Here is a 23,266-nt window from a genome sequence, read left to right as displayed (position 1 = left end):
TCAGCATGGATTCACCAAGGGAAGGTCATGCCTGACTAATCTAATCGCCTTTTATGATGAGATTACTGGTTCTGTGGATGAAGGGAAAGCAGTGGATGTATTGTTTCTTGACTTTAGCAAAGCTTTTGACACGGTCTCCCACAGCATTCTTGTCAGCAAGTTAAGGAAGTATGGGCTGGATGAATGCACTATAAGGTGGGTAGAAAGCTGGCTAGATTGTCGGGCTCAACGGGTAGTGATCAATGGCTCCATGTCTAGTTGGCAGCCGGTGTCAAGTGGAGTGCCCCAGGGGTCGGTCCTGGGGCCCGTTTTGTTCAATATCTTCATAAATGATCTGGAGGATGGTGTGGATTGCACTCTCAGCAAATTTGCGGATGATACTAAACTGGGAGGAGTGGTAGATACACTGGAGGGGAGGGATAGGATACAGAAGGACCTAGACAAATTGGAAGATTGGGCCAAAAGAAATCTAATGAGGTTCAATAAGGATAAGTGCAGGGTCCTGCACTTAGGATGGAAGAATCCAATGCACCGCTACAGACTAGGGACCGAATGGCTCGGCAGCAGTTCTGCGGAAAAGGACCTAGGGGTGACAGTGGACGAGAAGCTGGATATGAGTCAGCAGTGTGCCCTTGTTGCCAAGAAGGCCAATGGCATTTTGGGATGTATAAGTAGGGGCATAGCGAGCAGATCGAGGGACGTGATCGTTCCCCTCTATTCGTCACTGGTGAGGCCTCATCTGGAGTACTGTGTCCAGTTTTGGGCCCCACACTACAAGAAGGATGTGGATAAATTGGAAAGAGTACAGCGAAGGGCAACAAAAATGATTAGGGGTCTAGAGCACATGACTTATGAGGAGAGGCTGAGGGAGCTGGGATTGTTTAGTCTGCAGAAGAGAAGAATGAGGGGGGATTTGATAGCTGCTTTCAACTACCTGAAAGGGGGTTTCAAAGAGGATGGCTCTAGACTGTTCTCAATGGTAGCAGATGACAGAACGAGGAGTAATGGTCTCAAGTTGCAATGGGGGAGGTTTAGATTGGATATTAGGAAAAACTTTTTCACTAAGAGGGTGGTGAAACACTGGAATGCGTTACCTAGGGAGGTGGTAGAATCTCCTTCCTTAGAGGTTTTTAAGGTCAGGCTTGACAAAGCCCTGGCTAGGATGATTTAACTGGGACTTGGTCCTGCTTTGAGCAGGGGGTTGGACTAGATGACCTTCTGGGGTCCCTTCCAACCCTGATATTCTATGATTCTATGATTCTATGATACCCTCATGGTATGTAATTCCACAGTCTCTTTCTGTCTATACCTTATTCACGGTCTCTCTCTTCCTCCTTCTTTCTCTCACACCATATTTCTAGTGTGCTCTCTCCCGCTCTCTCTCCCCTTCCTTTCTGACGCTGAGGGCCTGACTTTCAAAAAAAGGCAGGTGCAAAAATTGTGCAGACAAGAGTGTGCCCAAGGTGTGCATGTGGTGGCCTCAGATGTGCTCACAAGGCAGGCATTTGCACATATAGCTGGCTAATTGGGCATGTCACATGCACAATTGTGTGCTTTTGAGAATCAGGTCCTGAAAATCAGTGCTGAGCCCCAGACAGGCTCCTCCAGTGCGGGAGACTTCCTTGTGCTGCCTTAGAGTCTCTGGCTCCTAGGTGGGGTCTCCTCAAGTAATGGGAGGGAGCCTTTTGGTGTCAGGTGACTCCAGGACAGAAGACCCCTGATCTCCACCTTTGCTCACTAATCTGGCTTGGTTTCCTTTGCCAGCAGCCAGCTGTACAAGTCGTCAAACTCCAGCGGACAAGAAATGAAATAATCCCAATTTGTTGTGCGCCACAGCCTCAAGACAAGACCTAAGCACCACCCCTGGGGAAGCCAAAGCATTCAGGGAGCTCCCATGCACAAAGCATGTCCCAAATGCTTCTTTAAATACAAGCCACAGTGTAGAAAAACACCCAACAACCCACTGGCTGTTGCTTTTGCTGAAAGGGCATTGTTAATAAAGCACGATCCTGATACCTTAACAAGGATGAGCTGGGTCTGAGGCAGCATGTGGCATTTTCACTGAGAGCCAGTGGCAGAATTTGGCCCATGAATGGGGCCAAAGCAAAGTTATATCCTAGCGCTGTTCTCTGGCACAGCCATAATGACTGAGACGGTCACGATGCAGCGGGTCTGGCTTTCAAAGAGGTTTTATGGTTGGTTGGTTTCTCCTGGCTTCCCTTTGATTTTGCCCTGCCTGCCGTGCACCCACTGGAGATACCTACACTCGTCCAGCACTCACCATGCCTGGCACAAGTTAGCAGTGAAACTGCAGCACCGTGTTTTACCTGGCACCAGAAATCCACCTGTGCCATACAGTACCTTGATCATAAATGGGAATGGCTGAATGGTGCCAGGTCACAGCAAAGCCTCTGTCTTATCTCCTCTCCTGTCCGCTGCACTGGGAAAAATGTGTAAAAAGAGCCTGGTTTTTTGTTTGGTTTTGGCTGGAATTGTTTCCCCTTTTCTATGCTGAAATGCTGGGTAAGTAGCTTTCAGCCCCGCCCACACCAGAACCCTATGACTTTATCCTCTGAGGACATCCAGGCTGATGCCATGAGCTTATTAACATTTCTGTTGCAGCCTAGAACCAGCTGAGCAAAACAGATTTTAACGAGAGGAGGAACAGCTGTGTTTGTGTCAATGGATGATGCTCTGTGTGTGTGTGTGTCCTGTGTATATCTCCGAATTGGCATGATTGCTCCACCCACAGATTAAGGTTCTTTCCTATTTGAATAACAAGCACTCATTTAGCTTCCTTTGGCTTCGAGGCAAGTGGTTGAGAACGTCAAAACCCCTGATATAATTATCCCCCAACGTACGCACTGGCCCAGTCGCCAGCATGGGGATGTCATGTGCCTGGGGTCTAGGAGCCAGAAGTATTAATCTACCATTGTAGCCTCTGTCTGAGGGAGTGGAGGGAACATGCCAAGGGGGTTTGATTGTGGTGAGATGGTTGAAGCTGTGTGTGGAGCTCAGGTGAGGTGAGTCCGAGGTGCTGAGGATGCTTCTCTGTCTCCTGCAGTGCTGAATAAAGACATCACCACATGCAGGACCTCGGCCATCACGGGCACGCTGAAGCGCCCGTCACTGCAGGATGAGGAGAAGCTGAAGCTCCATCACCAGAAGGGGTCCTCGAACTTTAATAGTCTTCCAGCCAACGTCTCTAAGATGCACCTCCAGGGCTCCCCGCACTACCTGGGGGCCATCAACCTGAATGAGTTCAGCAACCACACGCTCACCCTGAAGAAGGAGAAGAACCAGCCACCCAAGTCTATCTACATCTGCGATGGGGACATCTTCAAGAAGCTGGACTCTGAGCTCTCCAGGGCGCAGGAGCAATCCCTGGACACCAGCTACGTCATCCTGCCCAGCAACAGTTCCTCCACCCTGCGGGCCAAACCGCCCAAGGACGATGGCAAATACAGCATCAACATAGACCAGATGCCCCAGACCCGGCTCATCCACCTCAGCATGGCAACTGACCCGGGCTTCATCGTCAAGAGCCCTCCCAGGGAGCCCACGGCTATGACATGCACCGAGGTGCAGGGCTCCCCCATGCTGCAGCAGCAGCAGCAGGCCATCTCCAGCGAGTCGCAGATCCCAAACAGCCTGTGCGACCCGGGCGACTCAGGGAACTTGGGCATGGTGCCCAAGAGCGAGACAGTCTCCACCCTTTCCATGAGCTCCTTGGAGGTAAGCAGGCAACCTGCGGCCACTTTCACCCGTAAGAACATCCCAGTTGTCACATTGTTCATGCCACGTTTTTCCTTCTATGTTGATGCCTTCTTTCCTACAGTGGCCAATGCCAGATGTTCTAAGAGTAGAACCCTGCCTTGAATGCACCCAGCTGTGCAGTTTCTGTACCTCTTTAATGAGAGGGGAAGTTTCTTCATGAACTCCCCTAGTGATACCAAGTTACGATTTGAATCTTGAGGATTAAGAACCCTTATAGTTTTCATCCTAGGTAGTTACATTGCAGATGCCCTCTCTTTCCCATATAAATGTCTAATCAGTTTTTGAAGCTTTCCCTCCCTCCTAGTTCCAGCACTGGGTATTTTGATCAAAGATTTTAGGATGGGAAGGAGCCAAAGAGTTTCTTAGCCCCTTTTTTTAAATCCAGCAGATGCAGGCTGCAATGTTCTCTTTACCTCCCATTAGTCCTATGGAAACTGGATGTATTGAGCGTGTTCAAAGATTATTCATGAGATTTTAGCCAGACCACTGCCATTCATTTCAATGGGAGGCATGTGGCTAAACCTCCCGGTTGGCTTTGATTATTTCAACCCATCTGAGAAGAGATTGGTAAATACGGGTATGGGAAGCTACAGGAAAATTCCAGTGATTGCAGAGTTAAGCTCTTTGTGCACAGTTCTCCCTCACAGACATCCTCTGTAACCCTATGGATGTCGATGGCATTGCAGAGGGTATACATGAGTGATAGATACATGAGTGCTAGATTTCCTTTTTTTCGCTGGTTCTTCTGACTGCTGTCCTTTGGCAGCTCATTTCATCTTGTAACAACTCTCCCAAGTACAGAATTCCCACCCAGCCAGGTTCTTCCTTATCAGACATTTAGTCCCTCTTGTTTCTTATACTTGGCCACAGTTCTAACAGTCTTGCAGCATCTGTCTCGTTTGTCCCCTGGTATAGGATGTGGCTCTCAACCTCTCCTCTGTGTTCTTCAGGCCTTGGTCTCTGGTGCTCCCAGAGCTCACACATGGTTTCTGTCTCCTGGGGCAGTGACCAAGATTGCTTCTATCACTCCAGTTGTCTCCTTTGTATCAGAGTCGGAGCTGCAGGATGCAGGCAGAGCAGGGTGGGGAAGGAGGCAGGGGCTGTCTCTCTGTCTCTAGCTACTATGCAGGGGTGTGATCACTTACCAATCTTTCTTTCCCTTTGAATCTGCAGAGACGGAAATCCCGGTATGCAGAGCTAGATTTTGAGGTGAGCGGTTCCTCCTTTAAATCCTTTTACGGAGGGGTGAGGTGGGGAGAGGACCAGGCTCTGCTTTTCTCAGCGGGAGTTCCCCTAGCTGCAGGAGCACTGCCTTCGACAAAGAACCAGGGAAAGGGCTAGAAGCGGACAGCCAGCCTGGCTGAACTGGGAGGTTCACCCTATGTATCTAAACAAAGTGGGATTTACACTTATTTGGTATGGCTTCATTTATTGAGCAGCAACTTCTGAGTAAATGTTTGTAAATGAACATTTTAAGTCAGTTTGCACAAGGCCTGTAAACAATCTCATCTGTCAGTGAGAAGCTGATAGAAAGCTGATTCTACAATATACCAGCAGCGGGAGTCTGGGCCACTTTCCAGCCAGTGTGAGAGGTATTCAGGGGTCCTGAGTCTTAGGCCAGGTCTACACTACAGACTTATATCGGCATAGCTACATCGCTGAGGGGTGTGAAAAATCCACCCCCCGGAGCAATGGAGATATACCGACCTCACCCTGGTGTAGACAGTGCTATGTCGGCAGGAGAGCTTCCTGCCTCTCGTGGAGGTGGAGTAACTACGCCGACAGGAGATGCTCACCAGTGCAGCGCTATACGTGTAGAACTGCCGCCAAATATGAAATCTGCTCAGATGGTTCCCATCACGCTGGCCTGGGAGCTCCTCACAAGATTAAGGCGCCTCCCAACACCCGTCGGAGATGAGGAAGTATCCACGTTTTACAGATGGGGAGATCTGAGGCACAGAAGGGGGAAGCAGTTGCTTTAAAGAGGAAGCCAGGCTTCACACAGGAAATCTCTGGCAGAGCTGGGAACTGAGCGCAGGTCTCCTGAGTTCTATTGCAATGCAATGAACCCGTCACTTTGAAGAGGAAGGATGGTTGGGTGGTGAAGGCCTCAAACCATCCTCCCTCTTCAAAGCTACTGCTTCATTCCAGAATCAGCCATCACTCCTGGGACTGCATGGGGAAGAAGGGAGTTTGCTCGAAGCTTGGGCCCTGAGGTTTGTTCCAAAACGAAGGACCCTGGGCTCAGTCTGAAATAGGGACACCGTGTGGCCCCAAATTCTGACACTCACTTGTTGGGCTAGATTCGAACTCAGGTCTCACACTTATTCAAAAGCTTTGCAACCCTGGGGAGCTTTCAGACTGAGATTCAGGTTTGTCACAAATCCTGTAACTAGCCAAGACTCAGCTAGTTTGGTGTAGGCTTGAATTTTCCTGCCTGTAGCGAGATCTAGATTTCTAGTATCTAGGGCCCAGGTCCTCAAAGGGATTTGGGCACCTAACTTGAACCTAGGTGCCCACTTTGGCAGTTTCCTAGTTGGTGAGGGCAGTGTAAACTCTGATGCCACAATCTTAAGGGGAGAAAGGTTTGCTGACCTGTCGTACATGTCTTTGCTTCAGAAAATTATGCACACGAGAAAGCGTCACCAGGACATGTTCCAGGACCTGAACAGGAAGCTGCAGCATGCAGAGAAAGAGAAGGAGTTACCGACAACGGAGAGCAAGGTCAGTCACTCACCCTTTGGAGCTGGGGGCTTCCTGCACCAAGAACCATGATGAGCATGGGGGTGGAGGAGAATGTAGAGGCTCTTACCAAAACCCTGCACTTCAGTGTCACTCCACTCTCAATATACTGACGTGTGTGTGTGTGTGTGTGTGTGTGTGTGTGTGTGTGTGTGTAAAATCCTAATGGTAGTGCACAGTCAGTGGAATGTTCACTCTCCTCCAGCTCAAACGTAGTGCTGATACAGACAGTTCTGAGCTCTGTTCCTCATGTCTTGTGAGGGTGTGTGGTTCAGCTTGTGTCTGTGGTGTCCATCTTCTCTGCACCTAGTCAATGGAACCTTTAACACCTTTACAACGTGGACTGGGGAGCAGAGGGAGGGTGCAGTGGAGATGGGTTGGATCCCCATTACCATCTATGGGAGCTGGTCTCAAATCCAAGGCAGGAGTGGAGATCATAAGTTGTGACGTTTGGACTGTCAAGGAGGTGGGATTTATGCTGATGGCCTGGGAAAGGAGAGGGATGCTGCTGAAAGAGTCTGACCTCAGGACGGCTTCCATTAAAGACACTTGTGGCAGTGACCTGTTGTGTGGTGACTTAGAATCATAGGGTTAGAAGGGACCGCAAGGGCATCTAATCTAACCTCCTGCCAAGATGCAGGATTTGTTTTGGCTAAACCATCCCAGACAGATGGCTCCAGCCTCCTTTTGAAAACCTCCAGTGAAGGAGCTTCCACATCCTCCCTAGGCATCTGTTCCGCTGTCCTACTGTTCTCACAGTTAGGAAGTTTTTCTGAGCAACCATCAGTGGCAGGGAGGCGATGTTGTTGGAAGAATTCAGGGGAAAGCCACGGCCTTTCATGGAGGGGAAAAGAATAGGATCTGGAAACATGAAATGTCCATAAGCTGCTTCTGGCCCTGTGCAATTGTGTGTATTACACTGAATTATACTGCTGCTGTCAGCTCCAGCGTATGAATCGATGTAAAGTTCTAAGCTATCCAGTCTGTGAGGTGGCCCCTACAGGGACGTCCCCTCCAAGGAGTGAGTCAACCACAGGCAAGGCACATGTTGCACTAGTATGAGGAATGGGGGGTGCACTGTGGCCAAATTGGGTCCAGCATGAAAGAACCATAGTGACAAAGAACTTTTGCTGCAGCAGTAAGGAAAAGCAGGCTGGCCAAAGGGCCATCTTTCTGGTGTCTGAGCCCTCTCCATGCCTGCTGGTCTGGTGCCAAATGGCTGGCAAGGAATTAATCTAGTCCAGCAGAGAGGGAAAAGAAGTAGTAGCTGCAGAGTGGTGGGCAGCCTGGCTCAGGGCTGTTCTCTGTGAGACCGCTGGGGATTGCTCCAAGGTGGGATTTCTCTCTGTTGGTTGGAATTTCCCCATCCATCAAGAGAAGGCAGAGTTGGCATTCATGGCCATCTGTGGCACGGCCAAAAGGACTAGCCAGTGAGTGACTGTTGGGGCTTATTTTGTTAGGATTTAGTTAGAGATCAGGCCCCAAAGTTTAGAGTGTGATAGGTGAGAGGTTTTGGTTTGGTCCATTATAAACACAGGACCCAGCTGTAACACTGGGATCTGGGCTAGGATCGTGTCATCGATGGTTTTGGGAGTCAGGGTTTTGCTCCATGCAATCCCTAGTTTTATTGTGCATGGTGGTTTACTGCAAGGGATCTGCTTATGGAGACTGGCTGTTCAGAATGACTAGGACCCTCAGGCTAGCAAATGGATTCAGTTTATACAAGAACCAAACCTAATCTTTGCCCAGACTCCAAATGGATTTTTATTTGAGATGGACAGTCAGTACACGCTTCACTTGCTCCTCCATATTTCCCGGTTTTGCGACAGTACTGGGAGCAGAAGAGCCTAAATATTGCAAGAAAGCCTCTCTGTGTAACATTCCTAGGCCAGCTTTACAAACTCAGGCTGTTCAGATATTTCAGAGAAGTATCTGAGCTTATTTGGTAGCCTAATGTTAGGAGACTTGGTTCCAGATACACCACCAAAGGGCTTTTGGATGGTAACAGCTTTCAGGGTGTACTGGAGCTAGACTGAGGAGGTGTATATTTTAAATATTTCCACAGGGCAGCCTGATTCTCTTTCTGGCATGACCTTTCTTACCTTAGGTGCATTAAACAAGGAGCCTTCTAAGCATCGGTATTCAGTGGTCAATCGTGGGGTTTGGTTATGCAAAATCCTAAGCTTATAAGAAAAACTATCACTTCCCTCCTGCACCCCTTTCCTGTCATTCCCTTGAACTGTCTGCTGTCTGACCCCATATCAGAGAAGGCAACCTTTAGATACCATGGCTACCTTCGTTAAACCCCCCCCGTTTCTTTTCTGTGTGTGTTTAGATTATAAAACAATGGAGTGTTTCTTCTGGTGGAAGTTATAAAACTAATGTTAGCATAAGTCTGCCTTTCTGCTTTGCATCAGAGAGCCTTGTAGAGAAGTCCCAACCCCTGCCATGACACATGACTCCAAACACATTCCCTCACCAGTAGAAAACCCCTCAACTTTTGGACACAAACGAGATCATGAGCATCCTGGAATGCCCCATAACCTCCACCATGGAGGAAAAGGGACAGCTAGTGGGTCTTCTTGCTCATCCACCTGCCTTGCTAAATCTTCGATTTCATTCTCCCTAAGCACCCCTCCAGTTAATGGCTGTATAGTCTTGCCTTAGCTATCTCCAGCAATGGCAATTTTCCAACCCCTTCGGGCAGCATGTTTCATTGTCCTGGCTGCTCTCCTAGTTATGAAGCTTCTCCTAATCCTTCCACGACTCCTCCCCCCACTCCCCCTCCCTCAGATCAGAAACTTGCAGCTGAAATTCAGGGCAAATATCTACTTGAGAGAAACTGCCTTTGATGAAGTCTGGAATTGGGGCTTGCTCTATAGTTTTGAATTCAAGTGACAATCCCACTTGTGTTCCATTGAGCCACTTCATACCTGTCTGAAAATGATTAGCCCGTCATTGCATCTGGCTAGATTCTCTCTAATGAACCATTTTGCAACCACTATCAGATCTACAGAAAGGGCTGGGAGGAACTGGCTTTGAGTCTCACAAATGGGGCTTAGGAAGGTGTGCAGCCATCACAAGTGGTTACTGTTTATAAGTTATTCATATTTGATATTTAAACACCCGTCTCCAAATACCTTCAGAAAAGAGCTACAACTGAGTAACGAAATCCTCTGTATTTCATGGGATATTTTCCCCTAGGTACCCTTAAAGCAATTTGTACATTTTAATCTTTGATACATTTATTAATGGGTTTCTATGACGGAGTTGCCCATGATAGCAGTGGACTAGACATGATGACTTAGGAGCTCTCTCCCAGTATGGTGTTCCTATGAGAAGTTAAGTATTATTGCTTCTCACAGGTGAGGAAGTCTGTTGCTCAAGGGTGACTTGGTGACTTGGCTTGAGAGTCCTGACTTCTTGTTTCCTCTTCTGACTGTTAGACACAATTTCTCAGATACAAATAAAGGACCAGATCCTCAGTGGATGTAAATCAATTTACACATGCTGAGGATATTGTCCGATAAATCACATGCCACAATCATGATCTACTAAAGTGTCAATATTCTTAGGCCCTACTTTTCATGGGCTCACAAGGATATTAACATTCAGATGTAAAGAGACTGAGAGGGAAATTAGTATTATTTATTGTTATTATTATTTTCTTATTGAAGTCATGAACCAGGCCCCCATTGTGCTAGGTGCTGTATGAACACAGGCCAAAAAGACAGTCCCTGCCCCAAGTGGCTTACAGTCTCAGAATAAGACAAGAGACAACAGATGGATCCAGATAAAGCCTGACAGGGGAGTAGAAGGAAACCGTGTGACAGTATTGGTCAGCATGATCAGCAGTGGTCTCAGAACACTGCTGGGTTTCCACCGGGACCCCTTCCACTCAGTTCCTCAAGGATGCAGTTCAACTCCAGTCTCGTCACTTTATTTGGCACACAGCAAAGCTCCACTGAGTTGCTCAGACTCAGGCATAGAGGGGATGGGTATAGGGTGTACCACACATCCATGGTACACAGCAAAAAAAAAACTTTAAATTATGTACATTTGTAGTACATTTTATATTTAGTTGCTTATGCCTAGCCTGTCCTATACACACCAGCAGCCTAACCATAGTCAGGTTTTTTGTAGGCATCATGGCAAAGCAGACTTTGAAGGAGGAGGAGGAAGTGCTCTCCTTAGCCCTGATTTCAGCAGGGTACTGAAGCTTTTCAGCACATCAGCAGGCCCTGTGGAACAGAGGCCCAGATCTTCAAAAGGTGTTTAGGATCCTAATTCCTGTTGATTCCACTGATACCTGTGAGGAGCTGGGCCCAAGTGCTTTCACTGAGTTGTCCCATGGGTACTTAAGTGAGTACTTACCAGCTGGGCATGTCTCTGAATACCTTGCTGAATTTGGGCCCTTGAGACTGAGTCAAAGACCATTGAAATCAGTGTATTCCGATTGTAGTCAATGGGCTGTGGATCCAGTTCCTAATGAACATTGGAGTTAAAGAGATTTGGTGCCAGAGGCTCTGCTGTGGGATGGGGAGGAGCAAGGGAATAGCTCCTGAAATGGAGAATATATTTGAAACCTAAAGACAAGGTGGGTGGGGTGGTATCTTTTATTGGACCCACTTCTGTTGGTGAGAGAGACAAGCTGTTGCACTTCTTCAAATGTGGGCCAAAACCCAAAGGCATTTATATCGATAATCTAACCCTGACTAGTCGGGATAGGAAAGTCCAGTTTGTAGTAGCAGCGTTAACAGCAGTTATTTCTATGCCTCCCACAGAGCATTGCTAATACTAAATTAATCCTCAAAAAGAAAAAGGAGGACTTGTGGCACCTTAGAGACTAACAAATGTATTTGAGCATAAGCTTTTGTGAGCTACAGCTCACTTCATCGGAATGCATCTGATGAAGTGAGCAGTAGATCACGAAAGCTTATGCTCAAATACGTTTGTTAGTCTCTAAGGTGCCACAAGTCCTCCTTTTCTGTTTGTGGATACATACTAACATGGCTGCTACTCTAAAACCTAAATTAATCCTGTGTCTCAGAGACCAATTAAATTGCCTAGTCCAAGACCAGAGTGGGATCATCCCCTGCGGTATATTATCTATGTACCTCTTCATCTGTTATTTCAGTTTATGAAAACCTGCCCAGCCAGTGCTGTGGGCGCATATCCAGCAGTTTATGATAAAAACTACATCACCCAGTAGGACTAATTTTCAAAACATAAGGACAACGCTCTCCAACTCCATCTATATCTCAAGCAAGGCTTTCCCATCACTTCTGTCCAAGTACAGCAGCTAAAATAAATGGGCCTGACACATCTGGGCTCTTATGAACCAATCAGGGATGTAAATTTCACTGCCAAAGAGATGATAAAGTATACTACTAAAGGGCTCTTAAATCTAGCAGACAAAGATATAACAAAGACGTCGTGTCTGGAATTTGGAGTTAGCAAAGTTCAAGTTGAAGTAAGGATCCAGACTTTTAACACAGAGAGTAATTAACTCTTGAGACAGCTTGCCAAGGGATGTGGTAAATTCACCCTCTCTTAGAGTCTTCAAATCAAGATTGAACATCTCGCTCAAAGATCTGCTGTGGTTCAACTAGAAGTTATTGGGCTGGATGCAGGAATCCCTGAATGAGGTTCTCTGGCCTGTGTTATCCAGGAGGTCAGACTAGATGATCATAATGGCCTTTCTGGCCTTCAAATCTATTAATCTCATCTCCAAGAAGCATCTGCCTTCAATCTGCTCATGAGTAAACTGGGGAGAATTTTAGCTCAGGGCCTGGAGAGGATGCTGCCTGTCATGCTAGCAGTGGGGAAGGGTTTTCTCTAACGTAACCAGGACCCAACTCATTTAAGGATCCATAGGTTGCAACCAAGAGAGGACAGGTCACAGAGTGAAGGTGTAACATGCATCCTGCAAGCAAAAGGAAGTGGCAGCAGCCTCCTGAGGAAACACAAATGATTAAAAGTACTCTTGGCCACTGCTGCCATCTGGGGATCCAACCGGCCTTCGGCTTGCAAAAAATGGGCACATTCCCTCAGAGGCAGCTGATATCACCTTCCCCCAATTCCTTCAGTCTTCTCCCTCCAATCTGGGTTAAGACTGAGCCAGCTTGCCTTCACTCCCAGCCAAGGGGATCCTACAGTGTCCCTCTAGGGCAATTTAAGATCACTTTGTGCTACTCTGGCTGTACCATGCTGTGGGGTTGGTTTATTACTGGCTCAGAAGATCGCATTCCACCTACTGAATAGCCAGCATCACTCTGTGTCCCTCCCGTTGGGTCATTCTTTGGCTGATACAAATTGTTGCCAAGATCCTGTCTGCTAAAAAAAAAAAAAAAATCAAGTTAAGCCACTGGAAACCTTGTTGCTAACACATTTTTCTATTCAAATGCTAATCAGTGCTTGCCGATTACAGACTGTGGGCCAGATACACAACATCCCCTCCCCCAAGCTCTGTCTCTCTCCAGCCAAGAGCTGTGAACATTAAAGCAGGGATGGTAGAGAGCCATGTAGAGCCACTTTGTAAGCTGCTCCTCCTAGTCAATTAGTCAGTGGTTCTAGGGCTTTTACTGGTGTTGTCGGAAGCCAACACACTCTGCAAGAGCATAGTATGAAAGATGAGCCTTTGCAGGCTTCAAGGTAATGGTCTCCTTTGTTTCTACTGTGCTCAGCGCCTGTTTTGAAAGCGATGAAAGTGATTCTTCTGAAGTTCCTCTCCTTGGGCGTTCTTTGATCCAGCACCATTAGAGAGTTTTGAGACACACAAAAGTCTTCTCTCGCGTGCTCTCAGTGTCTAGTTTTGCAGCTCGTTCTTTACTTGTGTTGAGACCAGCAAATTCAATTCCAAAAGGAGCTGTGTCAAATTCCTTGGATTCCTTGTGCAAGGGGTTCTTCCACACCGTTTTTTTTTTTTTTTTTTTAGCTCCCAGGGGTGTGAGCCCCCTGGGGCCTTGGTTGGAGTTTGGGATTTGAACAAAGTCCAAAGGGCCAGTCCATCATAAAGTCTAAGCCGGCCACGTTTCCTGCCAGAACCAGAAATGGGCCGAAGGTCACTTAGGGTACGTCTACACAGTGTTTTGAAGCCTGCAGAAACGAGCCTCTGAGCCTGGATCGACAGACTGGAGCTAGCAGGACTTGTGCTAGTGCTCTAAAAATAGCTGTGTAGATAGTGCTTTGAAGTGGAGTTCGGACTGGAGCTCAAGCTATGAAGCCTAGCCCAGCCCAAGCAAAACTTCAAAGCACTGTCTATACAGCTATTTTTAGAACACTAGCCAGAGCTCCACTAGTAGCTTGAGTCTGTCAACCGAGACTGGGAGGCTCGCTTCTGCAGGTTCCAAAACATTGTGTAGATATACATTTAGAGGCCCCAGACTCAGCCCAGAATTCAGTTCCAGGCTCATCCCAAAACCTGGCCTCTTCTTGCCCCAAATTCTGGCCATTTGCTCATCCCAATATCCAACACCAAGCTCACCTCAAAACCCAGCCTTACTCATTCTGAAGCCTGGTCTGGCTCTCGGAGACATGTATGTACTGCTTGTGAACTTTCAGCAAGCCTAGGTCAAGTTTTATCTTTGTAAATGTGATGGGATGTGACTCACCACTGCGGTGCCTCCTGCTGGCTGTCCTGGGGATTAGCTCTGCTAGCCAATGCGCCCTCTTCTGGTGATGTCTCGCTACCATCACATCTGCTCCTGACCCGTGTCTTCTAAGGACCACAGCATCCTCTTCAGGACACAGCCCTCTAGTTGTGCCACACACTGTGCTCCTCCCTTCCCGGGGAATGTACTGTAGTCTGATGGTCCAGCCACTTTCTCAGTGGCGAGTGGGAGTGAAGGGGGGACCTGGGCCGCCCCACTACTCCGGGTCCCAGCCCAGGGACCCTGTAGATGGCAGCCATGCACTGCGCCCCCTTTAACCTCTTCGTACCTTTCCCTGGGCTGCTTCTCCGCAGACCCAGCACCTTCTCTGACCTTATCTCAGGGCTTCAGCATGCCAGTCTTAGCAGGAGCTCACTCTCACTCACCTGATCCTGCCCAGCACTACTCATTCTAAGGTGCTTCCACTTCCACTTCCTCCCTCCTTGAGCTCCAGGAAGCAACTGGAGCTGCTCTGCCCTGCAGCTCTTCTTATATGGGCCTGCCATGCCCTGACTGGCTGTTCCTCTGAGTCCTTCTCTGATTGGCTGCCTCCTGCGCAGCCTCCCTAGGGCTCTTTTAACCCCTTAGAGCCCAGTGTGGGGCAGGCACCCCATCACAGAAATAAATTCTGAAACCAGGCATAAAAGCTTTGTCCAGCTCTAGCCTTGATCCCCCAGCAGATCCCTGACAGAGGGTGTTCTTAAGCAGAGCTGAGTGAATAATTGATTTTTTTTGGTTCAATGGCCAAACCAGAAAAATTGGGGCGGGGGGGAGAGAATTTGTTTCAGATTGAATGAGAAGTTTTGTTAAACCTGAAATGATTTTTTACGTATTTATTTTTCATTTTGCTTATTTTTTGGGGAGTGGGGATATCCTTTTTTGTTTGATTGCTTTTGCAAATAATCTAGCAAAATTTTGAAATGAAACATCATCATGAAACCAAAAATTGAAACATGTAGCTTAGAAAGTGTTGAAACAAAATGTTTTGTGTTAATTTTCTCTCTTTTTGGCCAAAACTATTCACTGAATTCGACCCAAATTCACAAGTGGTTTTGGTTAATCTGAATCTGTGTATTATGACAAGTGAATAATTCATCTGAAAAATTTCAGCTCCTGAGATGGCTATTCCCTGGCCTCTTGTGGTCTTCTCCAGACATGGTTTGATCCAGCCACTTTGCAACCAATTCCTCCTGCTCAATCACCAGGAGACTGTATCAGTTTCACTGGTGCTTTCATTGACATATTCCAGAGAGGAAGGAAGAAAGGATTGTAAGTCACACCTCCAGGCTGCAAGGGGCAAGGGTCTGGATGTGGAAATCCTCTTATGGACAAGGTTGAGGAGCTCTGCTTTGTGTCTCTATATCCTCTGCTAGAAATGTGACTCTCAGCTGAAGTTTTATACCATCAGAAATGTACCATATGGTTCTGAGGCTCATCAAAGGCTCTTCTGGAGAAACTCCCCTCTCTTCCTTCTCCCCACTGCCAGCCTGAGCTTTCAAAAGGCTTTTCAGACCTTCCCAAAGAACATACTGTTGTAGGTAATTAGTAGTCTGGGCCATGTGTCTGCCTGGCATATCCCAGTGCATGTCAGAGCTAATTCCCTCATTTGCTGGCTACCTGTCTTTCTGTTAGCTGGCTTGGTAGCTGGAGACATTGCTTCAGGGTGGGAAAATTCAGCCAGAACAGAGTGCATGGTTGTGGGCTGAGCATTCAGGGCTACAAGGCCAGTCTCTGCGTCGAATTTGGAAAATAGAGAATCTGCTCCTAGGAACCCGGTTCTAATCATTGTGAGTCCCTCAACAGGGCCCCCCCCCACTCCCAGGCAGGACGTCCCTGCTCCACTTCACATTTAATGCTCTCTGCACTTTTAAAGGCTTTGATGAAACGATAATTAGCAACAGTTAAAAGGGAAATCAGAGTGTCTTTTACAGGGAACGCATATACATAAAGTGTAGTAATTGCTACAATAAATTCTGTTATGAAAACTGCAGAGAACCTTAATTAATTCAGGCGTAAAACATCTCTAAGCTGTCCAATGTCCCATATACCATCTATCAGCAATCCCGCACCCCACATAGCTTATCTGCTACCCACCATCCTGTATACCTTCCATCAGCTACCCTGCTGCCCATATACCATCCCTGGACTGTCATCAGCGACAGACCTTATCATGCACCTTACATGGTTTTCAGAAGTTTGGGGTGCACCACCTGCCCATTCTCCCCCAACCTATCATACAGCAGGTGCCTTTTTAAAGAGAAGAAGCTGAGTTATCGAGCAGGTGGAGCAAAGGTGCAGTTGCCTGGAGGATTCTGGGTACTAATTCTGGCGGAGCCATTGGCTTCCTCTGTAACTTTGGGGCATGTAACCTGGATCCAAATATTTTCAGTTGAAGCCAAGCGGGGCCTGCAAGTGCTCAGCACTTAAAATCAGGCCCAGGGTGTCTGAGGTTGGGCACCCATGAAACTGAAGCCCCCGAAATTGGAGGGCACACTGGAAAATTTGGGCCTTGCGCTGTTAGTGCTTCAGTCAAACACAGTTGTGCAACGTGGTGAAAACCAGACAGCTTGCTGTGAACAGCTGTGGCATCACCAAGCTATGCAGATGAAATACTAACCAAAACAGTGAGGAGAGGGTTCCCATTGCTCCATTAAAGTCCTGGCTCCTAATTGCTGGTGTGCCTCTTAGTGCTGGCACATCAGGGTTTGCTGCTTGGTATTCTAGACTCCCTTTCCTTCCTTAATGATGAGCCTATATGATGGGCCAAGTGCATTAACGCTGCCTACCTTTCTTTGCTTGTGCACAGTCCCACCAGCCCTGGGATCTGGGCTGCAGTGAGCCGGGTAGGTTGTATTACATGCTGTTGAAGAGGAAGCAGCAGTCGAGCTGGTTGGAAAATGGATTTTCCGTCCCATGAAACATTTCGAGTTTTGAAAAATATTTCATCCCAAGTTGGGACAAACACTTTTAAAATTGTTTGATGAAAAAAAAAATCTGGAAAAAACCCTGTTTTGGGTCCATTGACCCATTTTGTTTCTCTAAAGTTGAAACATTCAGCTCTGATTTGATTTCAACCCTCCCAGCCGGGATAGGGATACACAATTTTATTTCCTCAGAGCAACAAGCCCATGGAATGTGTAAGGCCAGGGAAATGATTCCATCTTTTTGAATTATTGGCATTTTCTGTTTCTCTTTACCCATCTTCCTGGCTCTCCTTGAGGCCTTAGACCTGGGGCCAGTGCCAGAGCAGTTTGCAGTGGGATCAAACAATTCTCTCCTCAGGTTTTGCTTTGCTATGGATTGGTGGGTCTTTCCTCCTGCCCAGAAACTCCGCTAAGACACTATGACACTAAGTAGCAGTGGCCATCTTATATAAGCAGCTCAAGTGGTCCCAGGGACACGGAGACTGAATTTTAATCATTTCCATGGGGAGGTAAGAGGAAAAAGGACACTGGAACTAACCACTGATCCCCATTGGTCTTTTTGCAAAGAGCAAGGGATGTTTAAGCCCCAGCATCTGGGCCACTAGTCAACTCAGTTAAGTCTCTTCAGCCTACTAAATTCATCTTGAAGATCCAGGTGGATACGATATTCTTCTGCACTGTGCATATTAAACTGGTGTGCAGCGTGGCCCACCTCAAAGGCAGCTGCGTCAGCGACAGGAGCTGTGCTCCTGATATTTAGTGTATTTGAATGGTTTTCATGTGATTTGGGGTGGAGTTGATATGCATGTGCGCTGGCTACCTCTGTCTGGCCACACAAACAGGACAGCAAAGGCAAACTTCCCCCAGCTGCTCCTCTCCCTGGCCTCTGAAAACCACACTTTAAATGCTGGCTTGCATCACCTGTTCAGATGACTTGGCTGGGTCTCAGGGTATTTCCCAATTTTTCATGTCCCTAGAGCACATAACACTGAGTGGCTTGTTCAGGTTTCGGTGCTCAGAAGACACCCAGCACAGGAATGGCTGGGACCGTTTCAAGTCAAGCTTAAAGTATATTGGCAGAACTGAGTTGTTGGGGGCCAGGCCTGGAGTACTGGGGGGTGCTAAAGCTCAGGACTGAGGTGCATTGGCAAAGCTCTTGAGCTTTTGTGGAAGGGCAGGTTTAAAATAACAGGGTCCTGCTGCTGAAGGTGGCCTTAAATAATACCCAGATCAAAGGAGGTCTTTCCATTGCAAGAAGGGAGGGGAGTTGCTTACTACATTGACATATACTTATCAACCATCTGTGCCCCTTTCTGTGAAGTATCGTAGATGTGGACTTGGTTTGCACTGAAATCAGTGGCTTGTGGTACTACAACATATTGTGAGATCTTGTCTTTGGACCGGTGTTTATACACTGACACTGTGCCTATCAGCTGGCCACTGAGGCCTAGTCTACACTGGCGGGAGTGGGGTGGGAATCGATCTAAGTTACACAACTTCAACTACATGAATAACGTAGCTGAAGTCGATGTACGTACCGTGGTGTCTTCACTGCAGTAAGTCGACTGCTGACGCTCCCCTGTTGACTCCACCTGTGCTTCTCGCTCCGGTGGAGCACCACAGTCGACGGGAGAGCGCTCGGTGGTCGATTTATCGCGTCTTCACTAGACGCGATAAATCAACCCCCACTGGACCGATCACTACGGAGGTAAGTGTAGACATGCCCTGAGCCACAATCCCCTAGTTCTTTCCCACTTAGTTCAGGTGCTGTTTGAAGCAGTGCATGGGAGATAAGTTAGAGCATGGCACAGTTATGTACTAAGGGCTGGGTTCTGATCTCAGTTACACTAGTGCAAGGAAAGAGTAACAACAGCGATTTCGACAGAGTTAGTCCGGATTTACACTACTGTAGTCCAAGTAAGTTTGTAGTATTTGTACAGCAGTGCCAGTCATGCCAGGATTTGAGTAAACAGGTGAAACAAATTGCAGATAGTTCAAGTGTTCAAGAAATATAAATTTCAACTGGACCCGGTGCAAAGAAGGGCTGTGAGGATGATCAGGGAATGGAGAGCCTAGTTTGTGGAGGAGCTTGGCTTCTTTAGCCTAGCAAAACAAAGGCTGAGAGAGGATCTGATTTCTCCCTGTAAATATGAGGGAGAAGAGCTATTTAAGCTACAGGACAGTGTTGGCACAAGAATAAATGGGGATGATCTGTCCAATTGTAAATTTCGTCTGGAAATTAGAAGAAGGATTCTAACCACTGGAGGAGTGAGATTCTAGAACAGCCTCCCAATAGGAGCAAGAAACCTAACTAGTTGGAAGATCCAGCTTGCTAGGTTAATGAAGGGGGTTATATGACAGAGCTGCCTGCAATAGCAGGGGACTGGACTCACTTCCCCAGGAGATCCCTTTTCCAATCTTAAATTCTAAAGTGTCTTGATAACCATGACAGAGTGAGGAGTAGAACCCATGGCAGGTGGCTAGATTAGATAGGCAGACAGAGCTCTAAGTTTTTGATTTGTGGCTCTCCCCACAAGGACATGCACAGGAAGTACACTGAAACACCACAGTTCAGTGTGTGGATATGATTCTTCCAGTCAATACCTCTGAATAACAGCACAAGGACTATAGAGTGGATCTGGGTGCATGTGACCTGCATGTACATCGTCTTGCCTTCTCCCCTATTTTGCTTCCTCCTCATGACCTGAATCATCTTTCTTTTCTGTCCACATCTCTTCCAGACCAAACCCTTTTCCATGGCAGGTGGTTTGCAGAGAACTTCATGGTGCTATTGTGTCTGGGAGAACCCATTTTATTCTAATGTTTGGGTGCTTTATAGGGCTGATAAAGGGTGAAAAGCATCTCTGTTAAAAAGCGAAAAGGGAGGAAGCTCCATGGAACGCCAATTGAAAATATTATCCGTGCATGTGTTTCCATTCACACATAATCATGAGAACACGCCACAGATTATGAAACCCCTGGCAACCCCTATAAAATATACTAGAGCATTCCACAATATGTTTGTAGAAACTTCAAAATGCCATTTGTGGGTTGATTGCAATGGTGTCACAATGGCATAAAGTTGCAGTAACATAGTGGTGGATCAAGCCCCAAAAGTGTCATTTGGAGTCAGTGGAAAAACTACTATTGATTTCAGTTTTGCAGAATTGAGCCTTTAATCATCACAGGTATCATCAGTAAAAGAAGCAATTACATCTATGAGATGTTTATTGGGTGTGGATATAGTTATAGATATATAGAGATGGACTGTGCCCCTTTAAATACAGCTGGTGAAAAAATGATTTTTATGCAAAAATTTCTATGGAAAATAAAACTAAATAATTTTCTTCTAAATGTTCCATGGAAATGTTTGATTTTTTTTTGGTGGAAATTCAAATACTGAAAATATTCATCTGAAAACTGAAATATTTTGGTGTTCAGTATTTCATGGAAAAACGGAAATTTTCTTGGCAAGCAGCCATTTTTCACCAAAAAACCCCCTTGTTTATTTGAAAAACTGATTTTCTTTCAAGAAAGAATTGTGATAGAAAATTTTCGCCTAGCCATATCTTTAAAACAAAAAGACAAGAAGAAATCTAGTGGATGAAGGGTAGTGTTTGCAGGACTGGCAGTAACTTTCTTTTTTTCCTCTTTCTCTCTCTTTCTTTCCTTTGCTTTGTAGCAAGAAAAACAGCAGACACCAAACAAGAGACCCTGGGAAGGAATCAGGAAGGTCCACTCACCACCATCATGGGTTAAAAAGGACATGGAACCTTTACCACAATCTCCCTTAGAACTAAAAACTGTAGAGTGGGAGAAAACAGGTGCCACCATACCTCTGGTGGGACAAGACATTATCGACCTTCAGACAGAAGTCTGAGCAGAAAGGAAAAAGGGGACTTTTTTTTCTGGAAAAATGAACAAAACAAACAAAATTTTAAAAGATGATTAAATTCAATCGAAAGTGAGTGCAGAAGAGTGTTTGGTTTCTTTTGAAACCTTTGCTAAAAAGAAGCAACTTTTGTATTGTTCTCAGCAGAGAGAGGGAATATTACTTTATAGAACTTAGTAGCAGTAGGTACAGAGCAACACGATATTCCCTGGGTAGGCCCAAAGAGGACATGAGCCTGTAAAAGTAAAAGGAGGGGGAGTGGGTGGGGAGGGTGGGGAACAAAATCAACACGACACTTTAGTGGCGAGAGGATGATGGGGAGCCATCGCCAGATATGTTGAGTCTTCCTGCTCTGGAACTGGGAGCAACGAAAGGACACTGGGAGCAAATATGGCGGCAGAAGGGCCAAAAGGATTGGGGTTGTCTTGGGGGGAACAAGGAGCAGGGATTAATTCAGCGGGAACCCAGCCAGGATGCTAGCTGGCCAAAGGCTCCAGGGGAAAGCTCAGCATTGGCTGGTCTATGATGTCCCATTGCATGGCGGTGGGAGGGAGAAAGACATATCCCGCTCACTTCTGTTCCCCCCTGACCCAGCTCTTTGGAGAAAAAGGGAACTGGAGTTAACAAGCTGTTTCATCCTGTGGTCAAGAAGATCACTGCACTCCAATCTGAAAAATTAGGTTCTCAGCCATGGATCTACACAAGCCAGCTCAGAGGATGCTGTGGGGGAGACGCAGGATATAGTGGTTGCAGCATATGGCTAGCAAGAGTGGCGTGGTGGGTATTTCCCCCCATCCCTCTGCAGAGGACTTCTTGAACTCTCTGAAGAGCGGGATGCACAGAGTGGGAAGAGAGCTTCTCTTAAGTCAACAACAAACCCATTCATCTCGTCTCCAGATAGAGACATTAAAAAAAAAAAAAAGAATGTAGGTCATTACATTGACTGTTAAAAACAGAGATAAGCTCAACACGAACCTTGTGTAAAGGTTCATATGGCCTCATTGTCTTTTCCTTTTTTTGTTTTCGTTTGGTTTGAGACTCGACCTATTTCCAGCCACCTCCCCTGGAAGCCACAGTGACCTGCTTATGTACCTGGAGATGTTCAGTATATGGAGAATATTGCCATAGGACATTGAGACAAACTGATAAATGAGTAACATACACTTGGAAAAAAAATCTATTTTTTCTTCTTCTTTTCTTTTCTTCAATAAAAACAGAACTTGAAACCCAAGACCTTTCCTTTCTTTGGCTCTTGTCATTTCAAATATATTTCCGTAGCTTGGTTCCATGCACATATGGGGCAAGGATGTCACTTTCCAAACGCTGAGTGGGAGTCCCCAGTGGAAAGATTGGGATGGTGAGGAACACATGGGCCCTTGGGTGCAGTAGGTTGGAATGTTCTCTTTTATTGTGTTCAAGTCACTGGCTGGTTATTCTCCTTACACTCCACCCTATCTTCACTGCTTCACAGAGCTGGGAAACTGGTTTCTGGTACTAGTGGAAGGAAAGGAAATAGGTAGAGCTGGACACAAAATGGGGACATTTTTTCATCCAAAATTGTGCATCAATGTTTTTTTAATGAAAAATTTTCCTCAATTTTTTCATGAAAAAGGTTCAACATTTTTACACACAAAAAAGTCCAATGGTTTTTGCACAAAACATTTTTGTCCCCCCAGAAAGTTGTCCAAATTTTTTCATCTGAACATTTTAAATAAAACAATTTCTATCCGCATTTTTCCATAATCAAATGTTGTTGATGTTTTTATAAAAAACTTGAATCGGAAGTCCTCACGTAACATAATTTTCACCAGTTCTTTTTCCACAACCTTTGTTTCACCAAAAATGTTCATCTCACTTTTGATCAACTTCCACCAGTGCTAAGCATCTAATTGTGAAACATCACATTGAGCCAAAACAGCAGCTAATCTAGATCAGGGTTTGATTTATGTGTGTTTGTGTGTGTGTTTCTTTTTTTAGGAAAAAGCTAAAGACGGGAACAGAATTTAAAACAATCGATGAAATCAAATTGTGCTCCCCCCGCCGACAGCGGTTGCTTGATATGCAAGCATTTTTTAAATTTAATTTCAGGCCACACGGTTTAGTTTTTTTAAAGTATAATGACATTTATCTTGTCATTAACTGTATAATATTAAAAATAAAATGAAATTTTAAAAAATTAGAAAATCCAAATAGTAAAAAAAAAAAAAATTACTTATAGAAACTGTGATGTAATTGTCAGATTTTAGATTATTCTATGAAACAGGAAAGCACAAAGGCCT

General features: G+C 46.2%; 1 protein-coding gene across 6 annotated transcripts in view; it reads left to right on the top strand.

The window, feature by feature from the left end:
• ADGRB1 (adhesion G protein-coupled receptor B1) overlaps window positions 1–22,218 on the top strand; it is a 176,124-nt gene extending 153,906 nt beyond the window's left edge. For 5 of the 6 annotated variants that reach the window (XM_043507255.1, XM_043507254.1, XM_043507253.1 and 2 more), the window contains 4 exons: window positions 3,065–3,735; window positions 4,951–4,986; window positions 6,397–6,501; window positions 20,778–22,218. In XM_043507255.1, coding sequence (XP_043363190.1) covers window positions 3,065–3,735; window positions 4,951–4,986; window positions 6,397–6,501; window positions 20,778–20,975 — 1,010 coding nt within the window. In that variant the 3' untranslated portion in view covers window positions 20,976–22,218. The remainder of the gene's footprint in view (window positions 1–3,064; window positions 3,736–4,950; window positions 4,987–6,396; window positions 6,502–20,777) is intronic. The other variant, XM_043507251.1, reaches the window with a different exon arrangement.
• The last annotated feature ends 1,048 nt before the right edge of the window (window positions 22,219–23,266 follow it).

The sequence above is a fragment of the Dermochelys coriacea genome, chromosome 2 (assembly GCF_009764565.3).
Source record: "Dermochelys coriacea isolate rDerCor1 chromosome 2, rDerCor1.pri.v4, whole genome shotgun sequence".
Taxonomy (NCBI): Eukaryota; Metazoa; Chordata; order Testudines; family Dermochelyidae; genus Dermochelys; species Dermochelys coriacea.
The sequence above is the reverse complement of the archived record's forward strand: the minus strand, read 5'-3'. Positions and strand labels throughout refer to the sequence as shown.